Source organism: Diadema antillarum, unplaced genomic scaffold (assembly GCF_040938485.1).
Source record: "Diadema antillarum isolate AM-2024a unplaced genomic scaffold, OU_Dant_1.0 scf00000071, whole genome shotgun sequence".
Taxonomy (NCBI): Eukaryota; Metazoa; Echinodermata; class Echinoidea; order Diadematoida; family Diadematidae; genus Diadema; species Diadema antillarum.
The window spans coordinates 12,182,723-12,202,556 of NW_027270960.1; the positions used below are offsets into that span (position 1 = coordinate 12,182,723).

A 19,834-nucleotide genomic window follows, 5' to 3' on the forward strand; every position below is an offset into this window, starting at 1 on the left:
TTGAACAAGTTTATCAGTTTAAATATCTTGGTGTAGTGTTATTTTCGATAATTTTCTTAGATTTGATAAACATATTGAAAAGAGTTGTGGTAAAATTTCAAGAATTATTGGTTACATAAGGCAGTTAAAACAGTACCTGCCAAGAAAGATACTGATTATGTTGTATAATAGTCTCGCTCCCACACATTGATTACGGTCCAGTGAGTCCAATACTGTGTTTTGTGCGCAATTCAATGGAGTTGAAACGGCAAGATACTTCTGATTTTCATCAGCGTTCATTTTCATTGTTCATTTTCATCAGCGTAACTCAAGACTTTAACAGCCCAACAGCGTGTTTTAGGATTATAGGCTGTGGTCAACCATTGAATAAAAGCAAGCAATTGTGATGACGTCTTTAACACACTAAACTTCAAACCTGTTACAATTCAACTATCTATTCGTTTATTTCACTTTGACATAGCGGCCTCTGAACACGTTGTCATCGCTCACGGGGTACAATCAAGAATTGCAACATCACATCCTCCTCGAATACAAAAATTTATTACTTTATTAGAATTGAGGGGAAATTGACAAGACGTTTTGTCATTCAAACAGAGGCAAAAGTAAATCGGTTTTTTCTTCAATCGACGACTGTCATTCCCATCCAGCAGATGGCTGCGAAAATCAACAAGCGCATGAGAACCCTAGCAGTTGACTGTGACAAGCTAAGAAATACCACGAAGACGTTCACGTGTCATTGTATGTATGTGTGTGTATGTGTGTGTGTGAGTGTGTGTGTGTGTGTTTGTGTGAGTGTCTTTATGACGTATTTCTAGCTTGTGCGCAATGTTGAGTTTAATTCTGAAATTATTGCAAAAGACTTGAGAATCAATACATGCCAACCAAAGTGACAGATTTGACTGATTTATAAGCTAAACAGGTAATCTTTGTTTTGTTTGACAGATGATACCTCTTAGAACTGATTTCATCGGAAACCTTTCATCTTGAGGAATCGCCCTAACGTTTTAATTAAAAAGAATGAAGAAAGCAATCAGATTCTGTATCGAATGCCAACAAACCGTCATCTGCGCGCATTCTCACACTCCTTCCGTGCCATTTGTATATATAGTCGAAGATTTCAGCGCAGAAATCATCCTGCCTTGTACCCCAGAGGTTGGTAAGTACTCAGCATTTGTGTCTTTCTTTGGTTCTTACTACTGTGATTTGTTGGTTCTCTGTTGTTTTGGGAAGGACTTGGAAATAACGGACACTGTGAAAGAAAGAAACTGCACCAATTGGCGGGTCTATAAGCGACGAAGAGAGGGATACATGTACTTTGCATCATATTTATCGTTAAGTTTTCTGATTATTCCTGTAAGTGATTGAAGCATTGATATTATTATCATAGACAAAATACGCCGAGAAGTGCAGAAATTTGACATTAGAATATACAGAATTCTACACGTCTTGTGCTGCTTTATCGAATTCACTTGAATAATCACATGAATTATTTGGTGAACACGTTCTTGGTCGACGCCATATATACGGCATTGTGACTCAATATCCAATGTCTTTTGTTCCCATCAACTGCTGTTAGCAAAGCAGAACAATTATAAGATTATTAGTTGCTAAAACTCACAAATGTGGTTGTGTTTCTATGGTTTACTTCTTGCAGTACAAACGAAGATTTAATAATTTTGTGTATACGTTTTACAGTGTACCAGGCGCAGTACTCCTGAAATCTTTCTCCGCAGTAGAAGAACCACTGTCAAACAACACCAGCCATGACGTGGTTACTAACCTTCGGGGTTCTCCTCATTGCAACCAGCGTGATGGTTGGTAAGTAACGGGAAAACAAGAACCTTCAACTTCTTTGTTTAACTCCAGCATTACCATCACTTACCTCCTTGCATGTATACAATATGAAGTGAATTTCGAGATAACGGTTTTGAGAGAGTTACTGTAAATGAAATGCAAAATTTAACAATCTGTTTTGTTATTGAACTGTGGGTAGCCATACCTAAAATGATAAGAACAATATACACCGAAGTAGCAAGTATATAGAATCAAATTGATCTTATAGAATGAGAAAAGTTACATTGGGAACATTAATTATATCTAAAAAACAAACAAACCAAAAACAAAAACAACGCAATGCGTATATTAGTATTTTTGTTGTTGTCATAGTTTTACAGTTTGTTTATATATTTGTTTTGGTCTGATGCATTTGTGGTTAAGCACCATTTTCTAAAACAGCAAGCATACAAACTGCTTGGTATATGTTTCATTTACCGCTCTTGTGTGTCATTATTATTGTAATTCACTGGTAGAAGAGATGATGAAAAAAAGTCGCGTATCATCCGATGTGCTGCTTGTGTTTATTCCATTATTTTTCATTCGATTTATCATCAGAGGGTGTATGTGACATCTACCAAACCAACAACATTCAGATCGACTTCTGTAACTTCGCCGAGATCGTCACAAGCATTGTCCCTGGACTTGTTTCATCCAGTCAACTCAGTAAGTTTATTGAACATACTTATCTTGCGACGTTGTTTTGTCCTTTTCCTTTCATATTTCATTGAATCATTAAGATATTAACAAGGTGCGTGACTCAGCGACTGGATGTAGGATACGGAAACCCAAACACTTTTAACATGGTTATCTCAAACTGATTATATAGCAGATCTCTTTCTTGTAGAAGATGGTTTCCGTTGTTAAAAAAAGAACAATAGTTTTTCTGCATATCAGCATACAGTATGTTACCTCTGCTTCAATTTGTAATTTTGGCAGTAATCGTGATATAAATGGTTTCAAACTAAAATCTACTCTGCAAGATGGCGCAAGATACAAATTGAACAATATGGTATTCATTGTGTTCATATCAGTTTTTTCATGATATCTTACGTGTGAGATACATTTTTTCTTTAAGAAAACATTTTCTAGATAAAAAAAGAAATATATATATATATATATATATATTATATATATCATGAGGACTTTTCTGATGTAAGCCTAAGCATTGTGTAAATTAGTACTTTATAAGATAGTGACATATAGGCCAATCCCGACGTTGAAGCAAATAAACATGAAAAAGGAAAACTCATTTTCCTTTCCATGTTTAAGTAAATGCCATGTTCAAAGCTAATTTTTGAAAGAAAAACAGGGATGTAAATCAACTTTTTTTTTTCAAAATTTCGACTCCTGTAATGGTAACAAATATTGCATAGAGAAAATGACGCGTGACCTTCATTTAGGCAGCGTTATGATTTTGTGCAGTATAAAGTTGTAAAATTGTACTTTTAAAAGATTTTGCCAGAGGTTTATCACTGACCTTATTATTCATTCCAGACCAGTGCATTGCCAATCTCAACAAAGACCTCTGCAGCCCAGGTAAAATTTCAGATCTAGCTATTTTTGTCTTCTAAAAGTTCCTTTTTGTGGGTAGATTTATGAAACATAACCTCATTGAGTGCTGATGTCGTGTTTATTTGCAAAGTAAAATCACGCAACGAAATAGTGCATGATTATATTCCTTTTCGCGTCAGGTTAAATCTTCCAAATCGTAAAACAACAACAACAACAACAACAAAACAATCAGGCCATAACGTTACATATCTATGCATTCTTGCCATTTTTCACTCTTTCAGTGCACGTTTACCACAACTCATTAGTATGATTAGTGTGCTAATATCAATTAATTGTTTCACAGTGATACCTGCTTGCTGCTTATGGTACATAATTTAATACTAACTAAACTCCGAGATACTATATTGTCATACAATGAATTATGGACGAAATTGGACGAAATTAAAGCTCAGTGGGATACTCCAAACCCTAAGAATTATGACGGGTATGAGAAAAAAAAACACACACACACACGAAATATTGACTGAAAATCCATGTTTTCTCTCTCATTTTATCCTAATTCACAGTCCTGGATTGCAGTAACTCCGGTATGTACTATCTCTCTCTCTCTCTCTCTCTCTTTATTTTCCAGATGATTCTTTATTTCCCTGCATGACTTTGAAGACAACGTCCCGAATCACTATGAATTCTTCAGAATCTACATTTCTCTATAATTAACCAGAAAATGTTTTATATCTCATTGATTTCACAGAGAAATGTTAACATTGTCATGAAGGTGTCGTATGAGACCAACTACTAAAACAAAATTGATTTATTCTTGCTTGAATGTATCAAAATTGGAAAAATACTTAAATAAGACGCAAGAACAGGGGCGCTGTTATTTCGAACCGTGTTGTATTACTCGTGACGATTTTGTGTGTAAGGGTCGTTATAAAGCCCTGACGAAAAAGAAATAGATCACGGATAGCTGTCACAAATTGATGAATTAATGTGTTCTATAACCACGACAGCATCAAATTAAATTACTGTATGACCACACATTCACATACATGGCACAGCAAATAATCAACTGATGTCATGGATGTTTCTAAAGATAAGATGGTACACTGACATCATTTCTGCACTATCTAGAGTCAGTGTCTTTGATTATGATAGTTAAAAAGAAATATCATAATGATTCTGGCACTGTGTTTTAATGATTCTTTTCAGATACCCTAATCCAGGATGCCCTCGGTAAGATACTTGCTCAGATCTCTGTGTTGGCGAGTCATTATCGGAAATAGATATTTGTTGAGCGGCATAGAACGGGAAAGATCTTTTTAAAAAATTAATTATATATATCATACCAGTTATTCAGTAAAATCTAGACTATAGTCATTCAAAGTGTCATTTTCTTGCATGTAAAGGAATTTCGACAGCCGTAGAAAGAGTTGTAAGACGTTTTTAGCGTGAGAACGTAGATTGTGGCCGTTGCTTTGGCCTATAAGCTCCAACTGGCCTATAGAATGTTCAGCGAGATGCATGTAACCAAAGTAACATAAATCATCAACCGTCCTCTGCTTTTGGCACGTAGGTGAATGAGAAACGATTGCAGACTGGCAGGTTGTTCTTCATTACTATCAAATACTATTTAAATATCGTATCTCATTTTCATAATTTCATAATTCCCCTAATCTGCTTTGTCGCGGGACTTGCGACTGTACAAGCTTGCTTTTACGCAGGCTCCATTATATTTCTCGCATTTATATGACCATAGCTAAACTCTGATGTAAACAGACCTTGTGTTTATCCCAAGGCAAACTTTTGTACATTCCTGTGAAGTTTCATCTAATCTATGTTTTGTGTAATTTTCGTGTTGTATAATTATACTTTATGTGCTATTTTTGAGAAATATGAAAATAAATTAAAATTGAAAATTGAAATTTTCTGTCACCGTAGCAAAAAAATAAAATAAAAATGGTAAATTATAGTGATCGAAACTGATATTTGACATTGGTTGATGAGTTGACATTAATCTTAAAGCTTAAAATTTTCTTTACATTGTGTTCGTATTCTGTGCGAGAAGTATTGGTATATATACCGTGAAACTGCATTGACTAGTAACCATGTCACAATGTAATACTCAGTATCTACTGCCTGTTTACTTGTTTAATTATGCAGCTCTTCTCGACAACATCATAAATGACAACCAGTGCGTTGGTAAGTATTGGGCATGCATTTGGGTACATATCATTCATTACTTTAGATCTTGGTATTAAAAGTGGCAATGTGCGTGTTTTATACTAATGAAATACTGAAATGCCCCACTTCCAAAGTAAAGTTCTGTAAACAGGGGCGGATCCAGGAGTTCCATAAAGGGGAGGCGCTTAATTATAACGTTGAAGGGGGGCGCACGCGGCCCCCATTTTTTCTTTTTATTCATTTTGGTTTAACACACTCACACACAAAAATAAGAAAGAGGGGGTGCGCGCCAAGTGCACCCACTCTAGATCAGCCACTGTGTATAAATGATGGGTTGATGACAAATAAAGGTGTCAGTGTTTTTTTCTTTTTTCAAGCGCCTCGTATGCTTTGTGAAGATACTTTTTTTCGAATATTCTTCTATGATCATTCGTTTTCTATCGACCCAGACATTGTGGACAAAGGATACAATTTGTTCCGAAGAGATTGAAATATTAAGAGATTAAATGAGGGATATTCTCATGTTACCTTAACTATCATAAACGCGCTGGAACTTTATTTTACCCTCCACCTGAGAACTTTCAGTCTCGAATAAACGGTTATTCCTTTCTTCACTGATTTATCCATTTTCTTTCATAATTCACATTCTTACATTGCAACAGATCCTTGTTCCTCCAACCCGTGCGTACAAGGGACGTGTATTCGAATCACCTCTCAGGAATACCAGTGCTCCTGTAATTCTGGTTACGCAGGATTCAACTGTGACGTTGGTGAGGGTTTCCTTCCTTTCTTTTTCTTCTGTTTTAATCCGTTATTGGTGAAATTAGCGCTGAATGTCAAAGTTGAAAGAATTGTATCATTATTAAGAATTGAGATCTTCCCATAAAGCAGCCCGAAATCGACAGAATAAGCTTCCAACGTGAAGTAATAAAAACTTTAATTTGCGTATAAATAACATTTTCCCCTGGCTTATTTATTCATTATATCATCAGCGTTAATGAACATTCTACGTCATTAAACAAAACTTTTCTGAAACGAATTGTACAACCACGACAAAGTAATTTTCTACCACATGAAATCTAGTAACTCTTTATTATGATAAAAACATCACCTAAAGACTAGCAGGGACCCCGCTTCGGGATTGCACTTTACAAAATATATTTTTTTTCCTTTCCCCAGATATCGACGAGTGTGCCTCTAGCCCCTGTGTAAACGGACTCTGCGTAAACGTGGTTGGCGGCTTTCAGTGTACATGCGACGCCGGTTTTGGAGGAGAAAGATGCGACACAGGTAACTATACTCTTATTATTTCTGATACTTTCAGAGATTAAATCCAAGCAATAAGAAGTCTAATTTTTTTGTTTTGTTTTCTGTTGCCGCTATGTTGATACTTCTTTCATGATTTCTGTCTTTGTTTTCTTGCCTCAAGATATTGATGAGTGTCTGTCTAACCCGTGTGCGAATAACGGCGTCTGCCAGGATCAAATCAACGGTTATACTTGCCAGTGTGCTCCTGGGTTTGATGGACTCAACTGTGATAATGGTGAGAATACAATTCAGATTTAGCTCAGCCTTCTACTCAAGGTTTAGGCATATAGTCCTCTAGCTAACTCATGAGAACAATCAGTATAGTTAGTAAGTGAGTGATAAGAATAGATGGACTTTCATGTGACATCATTCCAGAATATATGTTACCTCACGAAAATGACGCTGCTTAAGCTTGGAATCCCTCAAACCAATAACCTCTTTAAAAATAGAAAGGACGGTACGATTCAATTCTAATTACGGTGGTACATCATTGCACATAAGACCTAATGGCCTTATAGAAAATTTTAAGCTATACGTAACCTACTGTGGTGCAAACTTCGGTTTATGCTGCTGATTTTTTTCTTGGTCTTAACATTTTTTTTTTAAAATATACATTTCTATTGATCGTTCTTGCTAAGAGTTTGACAACTTTTTCTATTCAAAAAATATTCTTTCCTGTCTATAATCCTTATCCAAGATATTGATGAGTGTTTGTCCAACCCGTGTGTGAACGGCGTCTGTCTGGATCAAGTCAACGGTTATACATGCCAGTGTACTCCTGGCTATGACGGACTCCACTGTGATAATGGTAGGAATATATTTAAGATTCTCCTAAGCCTCAATCCTCCGGTATAAGTTATGTTCTGAAAGTGATAATTAGTGAAATCAATCATAAGGTAATATATAATCAACTACATCTAAGAATATTAGGTGGTGTTGCTTGTGAAACAGTTTTGAAGGTGAAAATCGTGGGACGAGTTGGGTATGACATAGAAGTATAATGTTCATAAAGGATGTATATCACATCATCAGATGTCTTTTCCAAGCAAGTGTTCAAACCTCCACAAAATTGAATTGTTCTCCAACTTTAGAGGTAACAAATATTGGGGATCAGGATCTACATGCACGAGATGGATGCAATCTTCAATATTTGATAATTACTCCGGAGTTATCACCATACGTGAAATTTAAGATACAAAAACTTTGACCTATACGCGCTTCTACTCTTTTTTTCTGGCAACTTATTTTCTTTTTATTTCCTTGTCTTTATCATCGCCATGATCTTTTGCCAAGATATTGACGAGTGCCTGTCGAACCCATGTGTGAATGGCGTCTGTCAGAATCACATCAATAATTACACCTGCCTTTGTGATCCGGGTTTCCACGGACGTCATTGTGATTATGGTAATGAGGTTTTGCATATCTTTATCTAAGCTTAATAGTATGGTAATTGTAACCGTATGGGGCGTGTTTACACTGAACACGGTACAAGGCACGATCCGATTATATGCTATGGTGCGCCAAAAGGAATCATATCTGGTTCTGTTAAAAAAACCCAGTAATTCCGTATAAAATCACCCAAAATGTTATTCTTATGTCAAATCAAGAGCAACAAAATTACCAGTTGAAGATTAATTTTGTACCAAAATTATCAGCAGGGAAGTGATATTGTAACAGAACCAGACACGGTTCCCTTTGACGCACCATAGTAAGAAACCGGACCGTTAAAATTACCGTGCTCGGTGTAAACGGACCCTAACTATATTATGGGGCATATCATCAGGAATATCAGATTCGAATTCTTATCCAGCATTGGGCAAGATTAAAATTACATTGGAATGACAACATCGCCTAAACATCATGATAATCTCCAATACTTTATACTGAATTAAATGATATAGCAGGCATGCTTCTTGTTGTCGATTTCGAAAAAAGCTTTCGACTCCGTATCGCATACTTTTCTATTCAAGGTCCTGGATTTTTTTCACTTCGGTCCATCTGTAAAGAAATGGATCAAGTTATTTTATGCAAATGCATCCTCTTGTGTATTAGTTAACGGATTCTGTACAGATAGATTTGAAATAGGACGAGGGTGTCGCCAGGGAGATCCTTTGTCCCCCTACCTCTTTTTGTTAGTCAGTGAAATACTTGGTATCCTAATACGACACTCGGATTCTTTAGTTGGATTGCATATGAATGGGAAATCGCTTAAACTTTTGCAATATGCAGATGATACCCTTTTGACACTCAACGGTTCAACCCAGGATTTACAAAGTGCTCTTACAATACTTAATGAATTTGCAAATATGTCCAACCTCAAAATTAACGTAACTAAAACTCAAGTAATATGGATTGGGAAGAACAGAACTTTCAAAAAAGAGATTTTACATGAGTACAAATTAAACTGGATATCTGAAGGATATTTCAGGTACCTGGGCATTGATTTTTCAGTTAAATTATCTGAAATGGTTAATCACAATTATCAAGAAAAGGTTAAAGAGATAAAACGTCAGATAGCGATATGGCTGAAAAGAACATTGACTCCCTTAGGGAGAGTAACGATAGTAAAATCTTTATTGATACCCAAACTGAATTATTTGCTTTTATCTCTTCCAGAACCAAAATTAGAAATTATGAATGATGTTAACCGATCTTTTTATAAATTTATATGGCACGATAAACCTGATAAAATAAGTAGGAAACAAATGTGTCAATTATACAGTGATGGTGGGGTTAAAATGACAGATATTTTTATACATTCTAAATCACTCAAAATATCATGGATAAGAAGATTCTTTTGTTATCCAAGTAACGAAAATTTCACTTTACATATGTTCCAATCATTCTTGCCTCCATCATACACATCTCTCCACTTATTCATGGGGGCTGAACATTACAAAGAATTAGCCATTTCAATGCGCAACCCATTTTGGAAAGAGGTATTATTAGCCTTTTCAGATTTAACTCAGTCCATTGTAGATAATATCGCATGTCAACCCCTTTGGAACAATCCTAGAATACAAGTTAATAATAATGTAATTTATTATAAGTCATGGTGTGCTAAGGGGGTACGTTTTGTTAACGATGTTCTAGAAACAGATGGAAAATTTCTTTCATATTTTGATTTTCAACGTAAATACAATGTACAAGTAAACTTTCTTCAATATTATGGTTTGTGTAATGCTATTCGATGTGGTTATAATAAAAATGTCATACCTAAGATTATGGAACCTACATGTATTATCCCTGAAACATTGCTTTTAATACTGAAAGTGAAAAAAGGTTGGGCACATATCTACCAGGCTTTCTTGAAACATAAGACAAAGGAATGTAAAAGTCTTATGAAATGGAAACAGGAGTTTGATTTTGACAATATCATTTGGAGTTTTTATGCCTCCGCCACGAAGTGGTGCCGGAGGCATTATGTTTTCGGGTTGTCCGTCCGTCCGTCCGTCCTTCCGTCCGTCCGTCCTTCCGTCCGTCCGTCCTTCCGTCCGTCCGTCCTTCCGTCCGTCCGTCCTTCCGTCCGTCCGTCCTTCCGTCCGTCCGTAATGAATTTTGTGGACAGGGTAACTACCAAAACCTTTTGAGGTATCCTAATGAAACTGGGCATGTATGTGTATTAGGGGGTGAAGTTGTGCCTATCAACTTTTGGGTGCACATGCTCAAGGTCAAAGGTCAAAAGGTCAAGGTCAAATGCTTAAAATTTTACTATTTCCCCCATATCTATGCAATGCCTGAAGATATTTTCTTGAAACTTAGTGTATACATGTACTACCCAATTAAGATTCTCTGGTGAAAGTTTGGGGTCATGAGGTCAAAAGGTCAAGTAAAATGTTAAAATTTCACTTTTTTCTCTGTATCTTGGAAATTGTTCAAGGTATCTTCATGGAACATAGTGTATATGCATCTACTGACTGGCAGTGGTTATCTAGGGAATTTAGGGTTCATGGGGTCAAAGGTCAGGGGTCAAAGGTCAAGGGCAATACTTCAAAATCTTACTATTTTCCTTATATTTATGCAATGCCAGCAGGATATATATTTTTTTTAAACTTGATGTATACATGCATGTCTAACCCAATAGAGATTCTCTGGGATTTTTTTTTTTTGCCAAGAAGGTCAAAGGTCAAAAGGTCAAAGATCAAGTGAACGTGCTGAACTTACTTTTTTCTCCATATCTCGGAAGTGGCTCAAGTTATCTTGAAACTTAGTACATGCTGAATTTATGTATGTTCTGCGTGACAGTGCTTCTCTTATAAATCAAAGACCAGATGAAAATGATAACAATTTACTGTTCAATACAGAAATTGCGCTTTTTCTCCATACCTTGAAAATTACTCAGTGCATAAACTTATGAAATGGTCAAAGTCAAGTTAAAGTTCTTAAATCCCCAAATACATGCTCTCCTATTCATCCAATTAAACATAGGTCAAGGAAGGTAAACATTCAATGCATTTGTGACAAACATGTCATTTTAATATTTTGCCAATTTTGTGAAAATGTAATCACACATTGTCCACATGTACTATAGACCTATTAGGAGAATCATGCATTATGGCGGAGGCATACCAGTCGCCATAGCGACATTTCTAGTTATTACCAAATTCCCTTTTATTCAACTGTCGATGTAAACATGAGATGGTTTCAGTTCAAGATGCTAAATAGAATTCTTTATATGAAAGACGCTTTATTGAGATTTAAATTAGTAACAGATAACTTATGTACTTTTTGTAATAACAGCGAAGAAACAATTATGCATATATTTTGTTCTTGTATATATTCAAACGAGATATGGTCAAAACTTGAGCTTTGGCTGTCCCGTAATGCTATTCATATTAAGCTTACAAATCAAAATAAATTATTTGGTTTTTATGGACGTAATAACAGTGCCCTCAATTGCATTATGATTATAGTAAGGAAAGAAATTTTTACAGCCAAATGCAAAAATTGTTTGCCAGTTTTTGAACAAATCATGTCAGCGATAAAAAGTTATTATGATATGGAAAAGTATATATGTAAAACAAATCTGAAAGAAAAGAAATTTATGAAAAAGTGGTTACATTTTACTAAATGTTTCTGATTGTGTTTTCTTATGAAATGATTTGTCAGGTAATTTTCTGACACTTTGAAAAGAATTTGCAATTTATAATTGATTTTTGTAACTGTTTGCTGTTCTTATTGTATTTAGAATGGCCAAGAATATCATGTGTTAAATCTGCATGTACATACATATCTCTTTTTGTATATATTTGTGTGTATGATATTATTCAATAAAGGAACCCTGTGGAAGGGGAAAAAAAAATCTTCAAAAAAAAAAATAATCTCCAATATGCAATATAAATCTTGATTTTTTTTTTGTTTCAAGAAATGTGAACACACCAACGATGAATATGAAAGCAGCCAAAAAAATAAAAAAACAAAACAAAACAAAAACAAAAACAGCACAATACAAACCAAAAGCAAAAAAACAAAAACAAAAACAAACAGAAAACTTAACACTCACAAGAGCAAATTATGATATTTTTCTCTGTCTAGATATAAATGAGTGTGAATCCAGTCCCTGTGTGAATGGGTACTGCACAGACTTGATCAACGGCTTCCAATGTCAGTGCGATGCAGGATTCGACGGTGATAGGTGTGAAATTGGTAAGTTTATGAATCACCAGTACAATGACCATTTCTGAGCTTAAAGCAGTTTACATTTATCATGGCAACCAACACGACCAAGATGTGCGTTTCCTATAATCTTGACTCGCCAGCAGCTATAGTTGATTACGCTTTACTTTTTACATTCCTTTATGCTTTTAGTGTACAATGTAAACTTTAAATTTTAAGCTAATGGGCGATAATGGTAATATCTTCTCAAGAGCAAACTTACTTCAAGCACAAACTGACAGATTCTACCGACAAATAATCGCCATTCATGCTAGCCCGTTAAAGGGATGTTATAATTTTGGTTGAGATTGGGGCTTCAGGTTTCCAACTAGGCAGACTGACAATCCAAATCGGGCTTGACTGGAAGCCAGGGACTTGTGTTGGTGGGTCTTGAGCACTTTTCACTCGTACAAAACTCAATCACTGTATTGAAAAAGACCGTTCATGCAAGCGATATTTAAGGAGTAAAAGTGGTAACGCAGAGCTTAACGATAAATATTATGTGAGTTCTCTATATTTACACAAGGCTCTTCGCTCTCTGTTCCCAGACATTGACGATTGTGCGTCTAATCCATGTGTGAATGGACAATGTGTGGACTTTGTAAATTATTTCCACTGTGAGTGTGACGTGGGTTACAGCGGAGAGAGATGTGACATGGGTAAGTTCAGCTTCTTAAATTATACGAAAATTTCGATAAATAGGCAAATTATTGCTAAATACTCGGATATCTTCAGGATATACCTCTGATTTTGTGTGTGTGTGTGTGTGTGTGTTTGTTTGTTTTGAGTAATAAGAAGCATTTGCATTCCTGAGAGTTACGAGAACATTACGAGAAAAGATACAAAATAATACACTACTATGATACTGGAAATACTTGTTATTGAGCTCGTTCAAACCCAATTGATCAAACCCAAAAGATCTGTGATAAGTATTTGTAAATAAGTAATTCATAAGTTTGTTCATTTTTTGAGTGGTTCATAACATACAAGCTTGCTTTTTAGTGGACCTCTCAATTCTTTTTTTTCTCAACTGAAGCATATTGTACTTTGTTGCCAGTATGCATTCTTTTGTTTATCTGTATCATATATCTTTTGCAAAGTCGAATGTTTATGTTTATGATGTAATTCCAAATTTATTTTGCGTTATGTTTTGTTGGAAAAAAGAAGAGTGAAAAATAAATGAATTGAATTGAATTGAGAAAGAGCGAATCGCTCAAAAATTTGTGTGCAGAAATAAACATGGTGAATAGAGCAAATACAGCAATTGTGATTTCAAAATTAACCTGCGTACCACATAGGCCTATAACATGTTCATATACGTAATAAAAAAAAATATTGGTCTGTTTTTGTTCCTGTCAAGCTCAGCATTGTAAAAAGGAAAAATCTTACGATGTGTATTGTAGTGGTTTACAGTATATCTGTCACTGATCAATTTGCATTATATTTTTGTGTGTCTATAATCAGTAACAATGTTAGGAGCTCTGTTACATCACATCGCAGTAGAGTATTTACACAGTAGCTGCGCTATACAAATTTGTCCAATTATCATTATTATCATTATGGCTTCATTTCGTGACCCAAACAGTTGAGGGAAGCGGACCCGAGTGCTACGTGGAGGACGATGGATCGGATTATCGGGGTACAATTGCCATGACCAAAAGTGGGTATGACTGCCAGAATTGGGCCAACACCCACCCTCAGCGTGTTAGGTGAGCTTAGTAGGGATTGCTCGGAAGACATTAATGTTATTCACCGCCCCCTCCCCTAAAAAAAGAAGAAGGAGAAGAAGAAGAAGAAGAAGAATGAAAATCGAATTTCATAAAGACCAGCATACATTTTGAGCATTTATTCTTGAGATGCATTTCCGTGTTTTTTCCAATGAAAATAAAGATAGTAACGCTTCACAATATCAGAGGAAAATCTGTGCAATATATCTGCATAAAAGCTTACCTTATAACTCTTCACATTAATTTGCTGGAGTCAATATTCTGTCAAGGCAATTGCAAGTATTTAAATTTTCTCATTGTCGATGCAGCGACTTCGATCATTTCCTCTTCCGTGACCACGAAAACTACTGCCGTAACTACCCCGGGAGCGGCAGGACTGCCCCCTGGTGCTACACTACCGTTGAGGAAGTTGAATGGGAGTATTGCCTATTGATACCAAAGAAAAGTGACGTTTGCACGGACAAGCCTGCCATACCTGGTAATATTGTCAACGTTACATACATTTTAGTCACTGAAATGCTGCCAGATTGATAAGGGATGTAACATGTTCAGATAACACTGTAACGGCAGTGACGAAAACAACGCAAAGTCATAATTCAGCTAATCAATAATATTCTTTGACTGATTTCAATTTCAATTTCAATTTTTCAATACATTTTGTGCATGTATTTCCAAAATACTGTCGAACAGCTTTTTTATGAATCCCTGTGTCAACAAGTTACCTATCATTCCCAAGGAGGGGAATGCCAATGTAAAGTGTTACAAAAAATAACAACAACAAAATCCCACTTTGTCACTGAGGATGCTAAAACATTGCCAACTATTATATAAAGAGACTATGATAAGACACAGATGATCCGTTTTTGACTGAAATGACACTCTTGCTGTTGGCCTTCCCAGATTTTGACACCCTGGTCGCCGAGTTCGCAGCAATTACTGACTACGATCGCGCAGAGTGCTACACCGACGACACTGGTCTGGACTACACAGGATACGTCGATGTGACTATCGAGGGGTACAAATGCCAGCGATGGGACGTTAACTACCCCCAGAAGAGGAGTGGACAAGCGAAAAAGGCCAAACCCCGTTTTGACCATATCCGCTTCGGCAGCCACAACTACTGCAGAAACATGGGCAGCGCCCCCGACGGAACAGCGACGGGTCCTTGGTGTTGGATTGCTGATACATCAGCAGGGTGAGAACCACCGGTGTAAATACTTGGCTAACCCACTTACACGTGCCTTAACCCGTTGCCTGCCAGAACTTGTTGGTTCCTGTTCAACAGCTCATGGGAATTTTAGACTGTTATTTTGAAGTGCGGGTTGAACTGCTCGGCTGCATCTCAATATTACACACGTGAATTTCAGTAGAGCTCTAAAGGGCCACCGGCGAAGACTGCATAGACTTGTCCGAGGTCTGCGTGAATTACGTATCCAACATAACAATGATATGCGTGTTTTCCTCGGATGTTAATAATGCAAACATCATGTTGCAAGCAAAGATGACGTGGTAAATTAATACGAAACTAGGAAGTAGGATAAAAGTATACTTTTCCATTGCCAAAGGCAATTGAGCATTTCATTTAGCTCGACCTTCTTTTCTGAATCGTTGTGTTGATTTTTGTAAAAAGTTGTATAGGGCCTACATTTATAATGTTGAGAACAAATAAACAATATAATTACATAGAGTGGATAATGTTGTGGTCTGAATTCTAACCTCGTGTTAACCGGAATTTCGTTATAAAACCGTGTTCGTTATAACGAGAGTGCACTGTACGTCATACTTTCCCCTTTCCCTATGCAGGAAAACTTGGGATTACTGTGACACTGGTCGGTACAAGAAGGACTCCTGTGATGGAAAGGGCACTGCTGTGTCACGTGAGTTTTTAATAGAATGATAGCCAGATACTTTCGTAAATAGGACATATATACACTCTTCAGCAAATTTGCTGAAAAACGCGTGATGCTAACTTGATCGACACAGCTTTATTTTAGAATTTGCGTTTGATCACACCACTTGCTTCATCTATTCAGAACCACCAGTTGACCACTAGCTGAAATTTTCAACGATTTTTGGGAAATGATTGTCTCGCCTTTCGGTACGATGGGCTGAATTGTCATTTATCGTTCTGGAATTCAATGCAGTCGACTTAAAAATGTACAAGATCTCAGGGGTGAGACTATCTGCATGAACTTTCTTCTGAGAAGTGTAGGACTTTGTTCTCTGGAAAGAGAAGCTTACAATACTTATTGAAACTGTTACCAGTTGTTTTCTCAATTCATAATGATACAGAGTAAAAAGAGATAATATTGCAAATGCTTATTACTTCCTCTCTCTTACAGAGTTGCGATATGGCGTGTATCCAGAGTGCTACCTACTTGGGTCGGGTACTGACTATGCAGGAGACTTGTCAATCACTGAAGCAGGAGAAACGTGTCAGAACTGGGCTGATCTCGGCAACAGCTACGCTCAAACCTTCGGCGACCTGGGGAACAAATGCCGTAATGTTGATGGGAGCGGCCTATCTCGTGTCTTCTGCTACGTCAACAATACCAAACAAACATGCGCAGTGAAAGACTACTACGACGGTTGCTACATCCGTTAGTGAGTACTCAACACCATCAGCATTCCTTTGGAATCATCATAGAAAATTAGTAGTGACGAGAGAATTATCTACCACCTTATACTTAAAATTAACTTATGTGAAAAAAAAATCACAGCAGTCTTCGTCTGGACAATAACGTTGAGAATGCAAATTCAGTTCTGGATAATATCATGAATGATTTTAGAATAAGATACATTGAAGACATTAAGAGATGTGATGAAAGAGGTGATTTCTATGTCTTTCGCAGTCGTTAATAAAATCAAAAGATAAAAACGCATCCATGAGTAGACCGATGGTATTTGTCTCTTCTCGTTGGGTTTCTAAACTATCTTGGTGTTGACCATGTGACATGCACCAATAACATTAGATAAAAAGCTCAGCAAAAAGAGACAGATCCATGCCATGGGTCTAATCCGTGGCACCCCATGAGTGTAATGGACAGGTAGGGGAACCCTTAAATTTTGCTTAGACATATCAGTTTCGTCTCTTCACACTTCTATGAGCGCAGGATATGAAGAGTTTCTTAGCAAAATTTCTTTTCCTTTCCTTTTGTGTTAATTTCAGATATTTGTGATTAAAGCTGCTAGAAACAAAAGAAAATAATAAAGAGATATGGGAAATTTCAAATCAAAACCTCAAGAAGTTTCCTTAATATGTAGTAAGTGAAGTATCAAAGTTTTATTTTACCCTCAGGTGCTCAACCCGTTTTTCGAAAAAAAAAATGTTCATATGTTTTTACCCATCCGGGAAATTTCGTGGTGATTACGTAATGGTTGTCTTAACAGCATGGATTGTTAAATCAATCAACAATAGTTATTCTGGGTGACTCATGAAACTCGTCTTTATGTTTGTCTCCATGTTTTCCTACAGAACAAACGCATGCTCTTCGATTGCTGCTGACGTCATACATTTGACCACGCCCTTGATTCCAGTCATCTCACCGAAAATCCACCTTCAACTGTCCTGTCCAACCTGTTTTGCATGTACCAATATCATTGGTACCAGTATCAAATGAAGTATACCCCACCTCCAAAAACAAACTTTTGACTGCCGCTGCTATGTGAATGTGGTCGCTCTCATTTCTCGACTCTATTGTACACAGTACTCCACTTGCATTTCGTTTTGTTTTTGTGTCATGAATATATCACAAAATCAGAAAATTTAATTTAAGCATGCGACTGAAGACACCATGTTGAGTGATGTTAAATCGATGTGTTCAACAAACTCAGTGCAATTGTCAGACTTGATACACGATCGAGTGTTCTTGACTCTAGAAAAAATAATAAGAAAAGTAAGCAGCGACCTCTTCCGCTTTGATTTTATTTGAACGTCAGCTGACAGTGGCTTGTCGTGATTCAGCCTTGAAACTTGGCAGGCAGTTAATACTTTTCTGTCTTATTAGTTGATGTTATCATTATTAGAATGAATGTTTATAATTTGAGGTAAACAAAGAACGACTGGGTGTATCCTCCGAATGTTACTGGCATTAAAGGGTTCCCGACCTTTCAAGTTTAACAAGTTTAAAATGATTTTCAATTAGTGGTATAGCTGATTCTCCTCTCCCCCTCAAAATACACTGTTGTGTTTGATATCTATTATCTGCAGGTGTCTCTGTTTCTCCTTTTACATTCAATGAGCATAGACTGGAATAAATCACGTATTATCAAAGTCCGTTTGTCTGTTTGTCTTCCATAGCACTTTATGGTGTGTTTCGAAAAATGTGTGGAGAGTGATCGTAGGTCACTGTGACTAGCAGGACGGGAAAGATTATGATAAATATCACTTCAATAGATGTGAGAGGGTTGAGACTATAAATGAAGGTGGTGATGGCATGGTGTGTGTGTGTGTGTGTGTGTTTGTGTTACTGCTGGGAGATATACCGTATGTAGTAATATGCTGGGTCTCGACTCCCTCATCTCTACAGTGTGGCTTGAATTTACGGACTTAATACAGTTGTAGATTAAAGTTCATCTCGGGGGATGGACAAGTAGGCAGGTAGGCCTAGATACTTACACCTACACCTACTCATACACGCATACAAACACTGTTAACAGTAGTGAACACAATAAAACATTATAATATTAAGTATTTCGTAGCCCGTGTGTTGATCAAATAGTATTATCAACAGTAGGGGAATATAACTCCAGAAATGTATCATGCTGTTAACAAAGAGTTCATTTACTTCATTTGCAAAGTTTCTTTATAGGTTAATTATACAGAAAGTGTGTTTTCAAAGTGTTTTTATTGACAGCATAATAGATTAATTCTGGAATTCTGTTCTACTATTGGTTTTATGTGATTATGATATACATAATAATAAAGATGCAAGAAATACTGTTTTACGTCTCAGCGGAATATTATTTATTTGAAAAAAAAAAGGAATGAAAATAACAGAATAGAATGGAATAGAATAGAATAGAATAGAATAGAAATAAACTAGATTGAATTGATTTGAATTACCCATATCCATATGCATATATATATATATATATATATATATATATATGAGAGAGAGTGTGTGTATGTGTGTGTGCAGCAATTCTTATTTCTACACGATAGGACAAAATTTGCCTAGAAGTGTCACGAGACAGGAACACAATGATACAAATGCATCAATGTGTAAATTCCTTGCAAGAAAGTGATTAGAGCTTAATCTGTTTATTATGTTTTGGTCCAGAACTGTCTTGGTCAACGGAGAAGGGAAAACACAGGTATAAAATCAAATTGAGAATGGTAATTTACATTTCATCTCATTTCATTTCATTCCATTTATTAGGTCTCCACACAAATCATACAGTGTTCTGTTTACAACATCCATCAATGACAATGTGAAGTGACACATAAATTGTAAGTTATAAGTTCAGTATATACAAAAAGCATTTACATAGCACAAAATCAATTGAAATTATTCTCAAGGGTACATTCATGACGGATAAATAAAATTATGTGTGGCGGGAACCCACAAAGAAGCAGATGCTTGTAAGAGTAGGTTCCCAGAAAGAAAATCAAC

The 19,834-nt window shown here is 36.3% G+C and overlaps 1 protein-coding gene across 1 annotated transcript; it reads left to right on the plus strand.

The window, feature by feature from the left end:
• Positions 1-1,763: 1,763 nt before the first annotated feature.
• Positions 1,764-18,314, plus strand: LOC139717097 (uncharacterized). The gene is made up of 19 exons (XM_071628602.1): positions 1,764-1,818; positions 2,392-2,499; positions 3,331-3,372; positions 3,915-3,935; positions 4,558-4,581; positions 5,509-5,547; positions 6,192-6,299; positions 6,709-6,819; positions 6,959-7,072; positions 7,535-7,645; positions 8,131-8,241; positions 12,373-12,483; positions 13,041-13,151; positions 14,078-14,201; positions 14,528-14,697; positions 15,120-15,414; positions 16,023-16,096; positions 16,562-16,823; positions 17,695-18,314. Coding segments are annotated over exons 1-19 (1,992 nt in total). The 3' UTR covers positions 17,696-18,314.
• The last annotated feature ends 1,520 nt before the right edge of the window (positions 18,315-19,834 follow it).

Excerpts from the sequence above, each read along its gene's own strand:
- LOC139717097 (XM_071628602.1), top strand. The coding sequence starts at position 1,764 with ATGACGTGGTTACTAACCTTCGGGGTTCTCCTCATTGCAACCAGCGTG. Across the intron at positions 7,646-8,130 it reads CGGACTCCACTGTGATAATG|ATATTGACGAGTGCCTGTCG; the intron begins GTAGGAATATAT and ends TCTTTTGCCAAG. Across the intron at positions 14,698-15,119 it reads GGACAAGCCTGCCATACCTG|ATTTTGACACCCTGGTCGCC; the intron begins GTAATATTGTCA and ends TGGCCTTCCCAG.